Source organism: Mesocricetus auratus, unplaced genomic scaffold, assembly GCF_017639785.1.
Source record: "Mesocricetus auratus isolate SY011 unplaced genomic scaffold, BCM_Maur_2.0 Super-Scaffold_100676, whole genome shotgun sequence".
NCBI classification, from domain to species: Eukaryota; Metazoa; Chordata; class Mammalia; order Rodentia; family Cricetidae; genus Mesocricetus; species Mesocricetus auratus.
The window spans coordinates 89,749,949-89,761,849 of NW_024429266.1; the positions used below are offsets into that span (position 1 = coordinate 89,749,949).

General features: G+C 50.3%; 1 protein-coding gene across 1 annotated transcript; it reads right to left on the reverse strand.

The window, feature by feature from the left end:
* Window positions 1–1,570: 1,570 nt before the first annotated feature.
* Mcfd2 (multiple coagulation factor deficiency 2, ER cargo receptor complex subunit) lies at window positions 1,571–10,828 on the reverse strand. The gene is made up of 4 exons (XM_040739058.1): window positions 10,732–10,828; window positions 5,255–5,397; window positions 4,358–4,517; window positions 1,571–2,987 (listed from the first exon to the last, which is right to left on the reverse strand). The coding sequence occupies exons 2-4, from the start codon at window positions 5,383–5,385 to the stop codon at window positions 2,856–2,858; spliced, it is 423 nt and encodes a 140-aa protein (XP_040594992.1). The 5' UTR covers window positions 5,386–5,397; window positions 10,732–10,828; the 3' UTR covers window positions 1,571–2,855.
* Between the last annotated feature and the right edge of the window lie 1,073 nt (window positions 10,829–11,901).

The window sequence follows — 11,901 nt, forward strand, 5'->3', positions numbered from 1 at the left end:
ATCTGACACGAGAATTCACTCATTCATTCACTCGTTCCTTCATTCACTCACTCATTCAGTATAGATATGAAGAATGTAACAAGCAGAGACCCTTTGACCCCTGCTGCTGAGGAGTCACAAAGAGGGGTCTTTATAACTCCCAGCTGCTCCAGTGAGTAACCGGCAGGCCCTCCAGCCACCCCCGGAGCAGATGACTAACTAGCATAAGCTCTACAGGGACACTACATGAGGTCCTGCTTATTTTAAGTGGCAGGTATGTATGTTCACGTGCACAGGCACATGGGTGCACACACACATATGCAGGCCGGAGGTCAACCTCGGGTGTTGTTCTTTGGGAGCACCACCTTCATCCAGAGCTTGCCACTTGGGAGCACCATCTTTGTCCACAGTTTTCCCATTGCTCTGAGGTTGACAGGCCAGAGAGCTCCAGCAATCCACCCGTCTCTGCCTCCCCAGTGCCAGGGTACCAACCACGAACCACCAGTGTTCCTGTGGGTACTTGAGATCAAGTTTAGGTCACCACATGTGCAAGACACGTTTTACCAACTTAGCCATCTTCCCAGGCCTGTTTCTCTGATCTTGTTGATTTTTTTTTTCCTCTGTGGCTTCTTAATTCCCTCCTTAGTTATTTTTTAGTTGGGAAATTGAAATTTAGAACTTCTCAGATAAGGGGTAGCTGATCTGAAACCAAAACTCAGCTCATCATCAATCCTTGCACGGGGCTGCCTCTCCTGCTCACGCCATTTCCGTTCTGGAGATGTGAGGGTGGGCGCAGCGTGACAAGTCAGGCTGTGTCAGCAGTGTCCCGATCCCTCTCCTATCAGGCAAGGCCGCACAGACAGGACCATGAGAGTAAACATACGTATGAATGAATAGTCAGCCATTGAGGAAGGGGCCTCCTTGCCTGCCCGATGGTCCAGTTCTGTCTTCGAAGGACCTTCTCTCTGTCCTTGCTGACAGTGAGGTTCCTTTAGTCCACTCCCAGATTCCTTCCAGAGGGGCAGCTTTGCATGAAGGGCCAGTCCACAGTCCAAGGGTCTTTGTTGGGGAGGAGGTAGGAGGGACATCTTTGTCAACAGGCAGAAGTGTGTCCTATTCAGAATGTTAGAGAACCTGTTTTGACACTTGAACCTGGGACTGCTGCGGTAATGTGACCTAACTGAAAAAGTCACAGACTCAAAGGGAGGCGCTGTGTCACCTACCCTGGAGTCACAAGCTGAGTATGGCTGCAGAGAGAAGATTCAAAGGTGATTTCATTCAGGATTAAAAAAAAAAAAAACATGCCTAGCCAGGTGGTGGCGCATGCCTTTAATCCCAGCACTCAGGAGGCAGAGGCAGGAGGATCTCTCTGAGTTCAAGGCCAGTCTTGGTCTACACAGAGAAACCCTGTCTGGGGGTAGAGGGGGAGGGGATGCCTAAAGGGGAAAGTGACTCTGGACACTAAGCATCTACTCTAAGAAAAGGAGCAGGGCCCAGTTAACTATGTCACAGTTCCTGGGAGAAAGGCAGGCATGTATAAATGAGCGTTTATGAGATGCAGGGAGGCTTCAGGGACAGAATCGGCTGTTCGTTATCTTTTTATCCATTTTATTGTCAGATAGTGAGTTCATTATATAAATCTTTCAAAATAATGAGATATTACAAGAATAGTTTACAAGGCAGCTCTGATTGCACAAATACTTGACACAGGAAACTGTCTTACAAATACGTAAGTTTTCTTACAAGAATACTTTAATAAAGAAAATAAGTCTCTATACGTCTTAAAGCAAATTTGATTCAGCTCCTTCTCCCGATCCTGCCGTCATTCAGGATTCTCTTTTAGAGTGTGTCTATCACGTTCCACAAAGCAAACTGCACCCAACGCTGCTTCCCTTTCAGCTACTCCTAAGACTCACAATGCTAAAGGGTTTTAGGCTTCCTTTTCTGATCTTCCCTGAAAGGAAAAGAAATCTGGCAATCAGGCTTGAAGAGGTAATTTTTAAAGCATTCCTTCCAGACTTGGATGAGGTTAGTCACCATTCTGAGTGACTGAGCTTTCAGGCTCTCACGTAGGCTAGACCAACTGATGGTTTAAACTTGCAATATCAAGTCAACAGTTGATACACCATAAAGGGAACCCTGGGAGCAAGGATGAAATACAAGGACCAGGAAAACAGTGGACAGTGATCAGAGAACGCTCTCAAATTCAAGGTCCCTCCCCAGCTTGGGTGTGGCAGGACAGTAAAAAAATACTGAAGAACTGAAAAAGGCTAATTATTTAGGCCAGTGGTGTCTCATCTCCAAAATGCCAGTGGATAGAGGATCTTAGACTCTGCATCCGCTGAACTCGGCAGGGGACATTCTTCTTAACGCTGTGGCTTTAATACACACTTGTATATAGCCACTTGCCTAGAGCACGTGATGCTGTATGCCAAGGGAACAGAACACTGACCACATTTGCCTGGAGATGGGACCCACCAGGGAGAACATGCGGCTCCCACGCTGTCCCTCCACTGTTACTGAAAAGCATACTGTCTTTACTTTCAGGTAGCATGAATTAACACCAAGAAATTAGAGTGGCAATCTGCAGTCCAGTTCCTGAGAGTCTGGGAATCATATCCAACACCCTTCTGAAGATTCCCAACCAGTCCCAGTCCCTCAAGCTTAGAAGCACGTGGGGACTAAGAGGGCGTGTCCCATTCACTTGTCCTCTTGGCGTTCCTTTTGGCTTTTCCCCCACCCCAGTGTAACAAACTGCCACCGGACCTTACCCAGTGTGTAGCAGAAGATGGAAATGAGTTGTTTTGCATTACCAGACACCTCCCATCACATTATCAAGGGTCACATTTGCATATAACTAAAGAGCCAAATAACATCTATTGCAGTGACTTGGCGAATTCCGCATAGTCGATGTATCCATCGTTGTTCTTGTCGTCGTCTCTCAAAACGCCATCTATTATGTTAATCAGTTCGTCTTCGCTCATTACTGGTGCCTGTTCGCTCCCCTCCTGTGGGAAAGACAAGAGACGATGAAGTGCGGAATGACAAAGGCGCATTAGAAAGGCCTGGAAGGGCCACCTAGTCTAAAAGCTGTCAAGGTAGTATGTGTGTGGCCCTTCTAGGAATCCAGACTCATGTCACATAGTTAACTTATGAAAATCCATGAGACACTGCATATGCCAGTTACAAGAAAGATGGGACCACTGGGTGTCAGTGGCACACACCTTTAATCCCAGCACTTGGGAGGCAGAGGCAGGCAGAGTTCGAGGCCAGCCTGGTCTATACAGTGAATTCCAGGACAGGCTCCCAAGAGAAAACCTGTCTCAAAACACAAACAAACTACAACAAAAAAGATGTAACCAAAACAGAGCTTTGCTTTTTCACTTTAAAAAATTACTGTTTACTCTTTTTTTGTTATGAAAGTCACATAGAGCCACTACAGAAAGTCAGGTCTGGGTTACAAAGAACTGTCAGCCAGAATCTATGACCTACACGCCCATCCTAAGAAAACTCTCACTGCCTGAGCACTCTGCACAAGTCACCTAAGAAAATGGAAACGGTGATATACTGGACATCTCAGGGTCAGGACAGGAGGAAGAAAACACTGCTGCAAAGCTGCCATTCCCATGTTGGTCACATCTCCCACATCCGTTTTCCACATCTCTGGCTGCCACCACCTTCTGTGCCAGGACTGCTGGGCCCCAATTCCTCCCCAGGGACCAGTCTCACCCCACTCTCCATCCCGAGCACACAGCACCCTCCCCAGCACACAGCATCCCACAGAGCACACAGCACCCTCCCGAGCACACAGCACCCTCCCGAGCACACAGCACCCTCCCCAGGCAGTGCTGCAGTGAAAACTTGCTTGAGCTCCCCACTGCCTATGGCACAGGGGCAGACATTAAACCTGGAGGCACAAGATCTTGGTGTCAATTCCCAGCTTTAGAAAAGGAGTGACAATGCCTGCCCTGCTCAGGGTGGCTCTGGAGCCCCAGCCATCTCTACTTGAAGGTGCCTTGGGACACCAGGGAGTACCACACAATACGGCACGATGCCAGCTACTCCCAAGCTGTCCCTTGGCCCTGGAGACACCATTCTCCTCAAATGAAATAACCTCTTTCTATGCTCTATGCTCTGCATCATGGACCTGGTCTGTCTTTTTAGGCCAGACCATCAAACTCCAGATGCAGCAGAAATGCTGAAGCCTTGGCCCAGAGTGGGCCTCCAGCTCAGCCTCTCCGGGAGAGGCGGGGAGAGACAGGCTAGCATTGAACGGGGAAAAACACAGCAGCACTGCTGAGATACAAGCGCAGCACCAGTCGCCGAGAATGGGCACCGCGCTCTCCCCGGACACCCCAAACTCAACTCCATGACCCACCTCCTTATGGACATGAGTGATGGCCGTGGACAGTTCTAAGCCGTCAAGCAGATCGTTGCCATCGTAATCATGCATTTTGAAATAGTGGAGCTGCAGTTCTTGAGGTGACATCTCTGTCTCTGGTTTGTCAATGACACCTTCTAGATGTTCCATGATATGCCTGAAAACCAACAGTCAGAACATGCCAGAACCTTAAGAATTCGGACAAGTAAAACTGTATCCACTTCAGAAACAGACCACATTCAAGGACAGGACACACAGGCAGGGCCACAAAGGAGCCAAACACGCAGGTCACTTGCTTCTGAGTGGGAATGAGGTGCCTGCCCTTTTTACTGGTAGAATTTGCTTACGACATTTTTGAGCTACCAATTTTAAAAGTAATTTTTAAAATAAAATTAGAGCAGACACGGTGGTGTATGCTTTTAATCCTATTCAGGAGGTTGAGGCAGATGGATGTCTGTGAGTTCAAGGCCCGGTCTACACAGCAAGTTCCAGAGCAGCCAGGGCTACATATGGAGACCCTGTCTCCAAAAAATGGACAACAAAGGATAATGTGTGACGTTTACTCACCAAGAAAGATTCAGTATCCGAATGTGTCACTAAAAGAATTTTGTCAGAATCAGGAAGCCATAATTATATTCTGGCTTCTGCTATTGCAGTAAAAGAGGAAGGCTAAATTCTGACAAACAATTCAGTGTATTTAGGCTTCAAATACTCTGCCTGTGCGATGATGGAGACAGAATACCTTACAAGTAGGAGTCCCAAGGAATAAGCACCATCCTTGAAAAACGTCCCAGAGCCCTATAAATTGGTACGAAGGGAAAGAAGGTAAGGGGGCCTGTGGGCTAGAACTGCAGATGATGGCAGCCCAGAACCCCAGCCCCGCCGAATACATACTCTTGGTCATGCACCGTGTTCTTGTCCAGGCCGACACTGCTGTGATGGATGCCAGCCGCAGGCTCGTGGGCATAAGAGGTCCAGAGCAGGACACACAGGAAGGGAACTCTGAGCAGCCACAGGGGTGTCATGGTTACCAGTACCTGGGGAGGTGGAAAACACACAAGATGAAGGCGGAGCCCTGGAGCTCGGGTTCCTTCCAGCAGCTGACAGTGTGACAGTGTACGCTCCAGGGAAACCTGGGAGGTGCCAAGGCCGCTCGCAAGAGCACTCAACCTGGCTCGGCTGAGGGACGGGAGATGGAGCTCGGCGGTAGGGCACTGGTCCAGGACGCACCAGGTCCTGGGTTCCATCCCCAGCACCACGGAACAAGTCCAGCTCTGCCACTAGCTCTCCTGGCTCCCATCACTCAGCCGGACAGTGGAGGCCCACAGTATTTCCTGATGGAACGTCAGAGGGCTGAGTGGAAGTAAAAAGGCCCGAGGACAGGTCCTTCATAAGCCGACAGCCCACAGAGAGACACGCTTCCTGTGGAGTGTAACAAAAGCAGAGCGGGGGACTTTCCAAAAAGAAAAACCCTTTGGGAGTTCTGAAAAAAATCTCCTTGGGTGAAGGAATATGGGAGGAGGCGGACCGACAGCAGGCACGCCGGGTCTGGGAATGACAGCAGCCGAGTGCGAGCAGGTGCGGGCAGCAAGCTCGCTCTCAGGGTAGGCAGCCAGAGCAGTGGCAAAGGTGAGCGGGCTGTACGTGCTGAGCCAAGAGGCTGACATTTCCTGAGAACGAGGGCTGAGATCAGAGGCTGGCTTGGCTGACGGCAGGACTGGAGACAGGGCCATGGGACCTGAGGGAAGGAAGCCATCAGGCTGGCCACAATAGCCTCAAAGCAATCCCACTTTGTCCACTTGCCAGGGTCCTGAGGGAGGGCTCATTAACTAAACATGGTGAGAGCATTGGAAAGGGAAGTTACAGAAAAATCCAGATTACATCTTTTTAAATTTTATTAATTTATTTTTTTCCAATCTCAGTCCCCCCTCCCGCCTCTCCTCCCACCCCCCTCCACACACTTCCCAACTGCTCCTTGGAGAGGAAGTCTACTAAGTCTGTCCCATCACCTCCTTGAGGCAGGACCAAGCTGCCCCTCACCCCCAGCCTAGGCTGAGCAAGGTATCAGATTACATCTTAATGAAGCTTGGAACAAGTGCACAACCAGACAATTCAGCCACCTGACAAGCCCCCTGGAGACCAGCTTAGGTCATCACAGGCACTGGCAGCCCGGCTTCAGTAACTGCTGCTTCAATGCAAAGTCTCGTCCTTTCTGGGCTCAGATTGGAAACTCACCCCAAAATGGAACCTCAAATACAGCCCTGAGTTCTCATCTCAACAGACAGAGCCAGTTCCGCCGTGACTAACAGTGGCAGGACCCCAAACCTTCAGCAGTAAAGATTAGTGTAATGTTCAGGTGCCCCCTTAACAGTCCATAAACTTGGAGGTCAGTTCTCAAGCTGCGCTGTCTCCTCCTTGTACCAGGGGCTGGGAAGCAGCGGCACTGTGGTCCTTCCCAGAGAGGACCTTGGAGAGTATACCAGTCTATGACATGTACAGAGATACCCCCATCTATTTTTCCCGCCTCCTACCATCTGTCCCTGCAAGGGAGCAGCAGCCACTGGGAGGGATAATGTTCAGAGTGCAAAAGACGTGGTGTCCAGCCTCACTACTGGGCAGTGACATCATGACATCTGTCATTCTAAGATTTCTAATATAGATTAAATAAAAAAGCAGGTGCCAAAAGTCTACCCATAATTCACTGTTGTAAAATATATATGCACACACAAGTACGCTATTTTAACGAAGACTGTTAAATTATGATTCTTTTTACTTTGCTGAGATTTCAAAAAATCTACTGTGACTAGGCATGGTGGTACAGCACTTAGGAAACAGTGGCAGATGACTCTCTGTGAATTGGAGGTCAGCCTGGTCTACACAGATGACTCTCTGTGAACTGGAGGTCAGCCTGGTCTACACAGATGATTCTCTGTGAACTGGAGGTCAGACTGGTCTATACAGATGACTCTCTGTGAACTGGAGGTCAGCCTGGTCTACGAAGTGAGTGTGTGGAGGCAGGGTTGGTTTCAGGTGTCTTACCTAATTGATCTCTATATATTGAGGCAGGCTCTCTCACTGAAGCCCAAGCTTGCTGACTCAGCTAGTTTAGCTAGCAAGCTTGCCTATCTCCCATCCCTGTCTCCCAAGCACTGAGATCATAGGCAGCTGTCACATATACCTGGCCTTAAGTGTGTGCTGGGTATTTGAGCACCAGTCTTCAAGATGCAAGCAGTTTATCCACTGGGCCATCTCCCCAGCCTGCAGCCAAGTTCTCACTTCAGTGTGCTTGAGGGCAGAACCTCAGGAAGCTGTCTACCATCAGAAAGTTGAGTTGGGTGATCACTCCTCGAATTCCTCTTCCCAGCATTCTCCTAGTCTGGTAGCTCCAACTATACTTCCTGCCTGGCTACATTCTGCCTGTCCATTGGCAGAAACAGCTTTATTCATCAACCAATAAGAGAAACATATATTCACAGCATACAGAAGGACATCCCCCAGCAAAGAACCACTGAGCATACTGTCACAGGTTCCAAACCAGAAGGAAGATCCCACAAGCACTATAATGACAAGATTGTCACCTGTCAAATTAAACTGCTCTCAGTCAAAGAAAACAGAGTGCTCCATTCTGTCCAAAGAACAAGTTGCATCATCTACACTCCCATTACTTAGTCCAAGGCCTTGGGTACATAGCTTAGAAGAGAAGCCCCAGGAGTTCCCAAGCTCACTGGCCTTTAGGAAATCGCATTGGCCAAGGTACAGAAAAATCCAGGTTTGAGGAGAGACTGATGGACTGACTCTCCTTTCCTAAAGACAGGCAGGTGTCCATGTGTAGTGTTGGGGAATATTAGTTTAAGATGTGTTACATTCATTTATGCTGTGGGATATTTAATGATGCAAAGATGTGTTGCGTTCTTTTTTGTTACATTTGTTTAACTCTATGAAGCTGTGTTACTTTGCCTGCCTAAAACACCTAATTGGTCTAATAAAGAGCTGAACCGCCAATAGCTGGGCTGGAGAGAGTCACAGGTGGGACTGGTGGGCAAAGAATAACTAGGAAGAGAAATCCAAGGAAGAGAGTGAGGAGTGAGAAAGAAGGATAGGATGCCAGGGGCCAGCCACCCACAGAGTAAGAAGGAAAGAAAGATCTACAGGATAAAGAAAGGTAAGAAGCCCAGTTAGAAAAGATGGCTGAGCATTCATAAGTAAGAATAAGTCTCTGTGTACATGTTTGGGAGCTGGGTGGCAGGCCCCCAAAGAGTGAAACACAAATCAAAAACTACAGTAGAGCCTTATTTTGATGTGCCTGCAGTCTTGGGAACATGACTATCCCATATTCTCCTATAAATGGTTCATTTATAGGTTAGCACAACTACTTACTTACTCTAACTAGTCCTGATTTTGGAGACCATCTTCAACGGAACGCACAGGTTTGGGAAACCCACACGCAGCAGTGAAGGAGGAAACAGACATTGCTGAGCCCAACAGATCAGCCTATTAACCCACGGAGGGGTGGCTCTACAGTCAGATCACCTCCCGTCCACAGGGGGCTTTGGAAAATGATCCATGCCTTAGCATCGGTCACCAGGAGCAGCACGAGTCTGGCAGGCCCATGCTGGCCTCCCTCAGAGCCTTTACTCCGACAAGGTTCCTCTCACTTCTCCGTCGGCCTCTGTGCCCACTGACTGCATCTGTCACTCCTCCTGGGTCTGGTTCAAATGTGAGCCAAAGACTCTGGCAGCTAACACCGCCTACTTCCTTGTCTGTTTTCTTCCTTCCTATTTTTCTTTTCCCCTTTCCAAAGTCCAGGACGTTGAGTACTGGACAATGCTGAGCTGGCCCGGGGACAGCACGGTTGGAATAAGATGAGATGTGGCACAGCAATGTGTCAGTCTTTATCTCTGACCTAAAGCTGAACTCTCCTTTGGAGCATTCCCACTCCTGAGAAGGCCCTGGTCCACCCTTCCCTCCAATTGTGCCATTACTCCTTATCAGTCAGTGAGTCCCCCCCCCCCAACAGCTGTTGGCAGCTTTTTCTAAGTCCAGGGGCTCTTAGTTAAGAATTTACATTCAAGCAGCCACATTTGACAACATCCAGATATCCTGTACCCAGAGTCAATGCCAAAGAAAACCGGCTGGTGCTTCTTACTTTGCCAACTCCAGGGTCTTGAAGTAAAAGTAACCAGCAAGCCTCCAGGTTAAAGAAACTCTTCATGGGCTGAGGTTGAAAACTTGTTCTGAACAGGCTGCGTTTCATAGTTTGATCTATCTGTTCACTGGGGGAAGCCAAAGAAAAGCCACGCTACCCTTACATGTTTAACCAACAGCCTAGTAACAGAAAGAGCAGAACTGCAAAGGGCTGTTGACTCAAGCTGACTCCTCTATCACAGATCAGTCTGATGCAAAACGGGGGCCACTAAAAGTCACCCAAAGGGTATCACATAACCCCCCACTCCCACTTGGAATGACGTGGGAAGCATGAAAAGAAATAATTCAACCAAAAAAGTGTGCCCCTCTTATAAGGAACATAGGGCAGTGAACACCTAAAGTCAGAAAAGACTTGGGGGGCCAATGGGAGCAGAATGATCAATCAATCGTGGAGGGAGGGGTCTTGAGTACAAAACGGTGAGTCACAGCAGGCTGTGCAAGAGCCTCAAAGGGCAGTGAGAATCCACAGAAAGCGAGGGAATGGGGCAGGGGCGGTGAGGCATATGGGATCTGTTTGAAGACCGCGTCTCTGGCTGCCCTGTATTGGATGAACTGAAGAGGCTCGGGACGTATTCAAAGGAGCAGAAAGGGGGAGCTGAATCGCCTGGGGCAGAAAGGTGTCTGGGAAAACGAGAGTATCTGAGGGTTCGATGTATCTGAGGGGAGCAGGTGAGAATGACGCCCAGGCCTCTGGTTTGGCCATCTGTGTGGACGGAGGTGCCAGGCTCCGGAGAGGGAAAACAAGAAAAACGAGCATGCCTTGTCTTTCCAACCGCCCAGGCTCAGGCTAGCCAACCCCACCGGGACAGCAGGACCTGTGGGTCTGCTCCAGGAAGAGGGGGCAGCCGGGGGCAGCCGGAGTAACGCCCGAGGCCCGCGTGCTTCCAGGGCAGCCGGAGTGGACTGGACATTGACCCCGGCTGGCCTGGTCCTGATGCCCACCCCCTCCCCCAGGGCCGATCGCGGGGCTCAGCCCGGCAGACAAGTCTGGCCGCGAAGCCCCATCGGAAGACAGGCGGCTGCCGAGGACCACAGGTCCCGCTGCGCCTGGGTGGTCTCTGCCCTCCACCCCGCCGCTCCGGCCTCCCATCCTGAGCCTCAGACCCCGGAATCGCCCGCCGACCTCTGCCCTGAGAGTCAGGCTTCCCGCCCGCGGGTTCGCTCACCCTGACAATCGCCGAAGCAAGCGGTCGCGAAGCACTCCAGCATGAACCTTGCCAGCTACCGTCCGCCGGACGCTTATTCTCGGCCCGCCGGACCCGCCCCCCGCCAGGCCGCGCACGCGCACCGCCTCCCACCCGCCCACCGGGACCGTCGGTCACGCCCCCTGGGCGGTCCGCTCCGCTGAGTCCACGTGTCCTCCGTCGCTGGCCCGACGGGACCCGCCTCCTAAGGGCCGGCCACACCCTGCTGCTCCGGCCACCGGGAGCCCCAGCGGCGAGCTAGTTGCTAGGCAACCCCGGAAGCCCCGGGCCGTGGCTCGACGTGTGCTGTGGGCTGCAGGATCCGGATGGGGCGGGCTGCAGAGCTGACCAGCCCCGCCTTCTCTGTCCTTTGGCGGATCTCTTGGTTCCTCCGGTGTAAAGGGAGTAGAACCCCAAATTCCTGTCCGAATTGAAACAGGGGGAAGAAGCCGGTGCTCGCCCAGGGCCCTGCGGTTTCCCAAATTGGCCTACTTCCGTTATCTCTTTGCTCCATTCCTCAGGCAGCATCAGCACCTATCCGCTCTCGAGCTTCGTCCAGACTTTATGGACGACCCAGCCTCACAAGTTTCCTAACGTCGTGTGTTTTTATCATCTGTATTTTCAAAAGCGATCCTGCCGTTCGGTGAATGTGTATAGACCAGATGGACGTACCAGCTTAGGACTGTACGTTTTAAAATTCTCCTCCCGTTTGTATCCATAAAGATAAATAATCGTTTTTTTTTTCAGATGCGCCTATATCAAAAGAGAGTAACTGGAGAGATCATATCAAAGCCGGACACACACACACACACACACACACACACACACACACACACACACACACACACACACACACGCTTCCTTAAGGCTTGGAAAATTGGCCAACAGTACTGTCTTTGTCTTGCCTTCCCTCTTTTATCCAAGATTAGAATTTCAACATTATCCCATAGGGAGCAAAAAAGTCCCAGAGTCCCTAAGGAGATTAGCACAACATTCCATCTCATTTTGAAGCTTAGATTAATCCAGTGCATGCCGGTACCCAGCACCTGCGGTGAATCCATCCATCGGTTTGTTCATTAGATCCACAGCAGTTGAGTAGCTAGCTTCTACCTATGAGGCACTGTCCGGGGAGCTACAAATACAGGTAACTTA

What these genes read in the sequence shown, in the direction of transcription:
- Mcfd2 (XM_040739058.1), bottom strand. Translation starts at nt 5,385, where the DNA reads ATGACACCCCTGTGGCTGCTCAGAGTTCCCTTCCTGTGTGTCCTGCTC. An exon ending in AACACGGTGCATGACCAAGA is followed by an intron (nt 4,518 to 5,254) that starts GTATGTATTCGG and finishes GTTGGTTTTCAG; the next exon opens with GCATATCATGGAACATCTAG. An exon ending in TCACTCATGTCCATAAGGAG is followed by an intron (nt 2,988 to 4,357) that starts GTGGGTCATGGA and finishes TCTTTCCCACAG; the next exon opens with GAGGGGAGCGAACAGGCACC.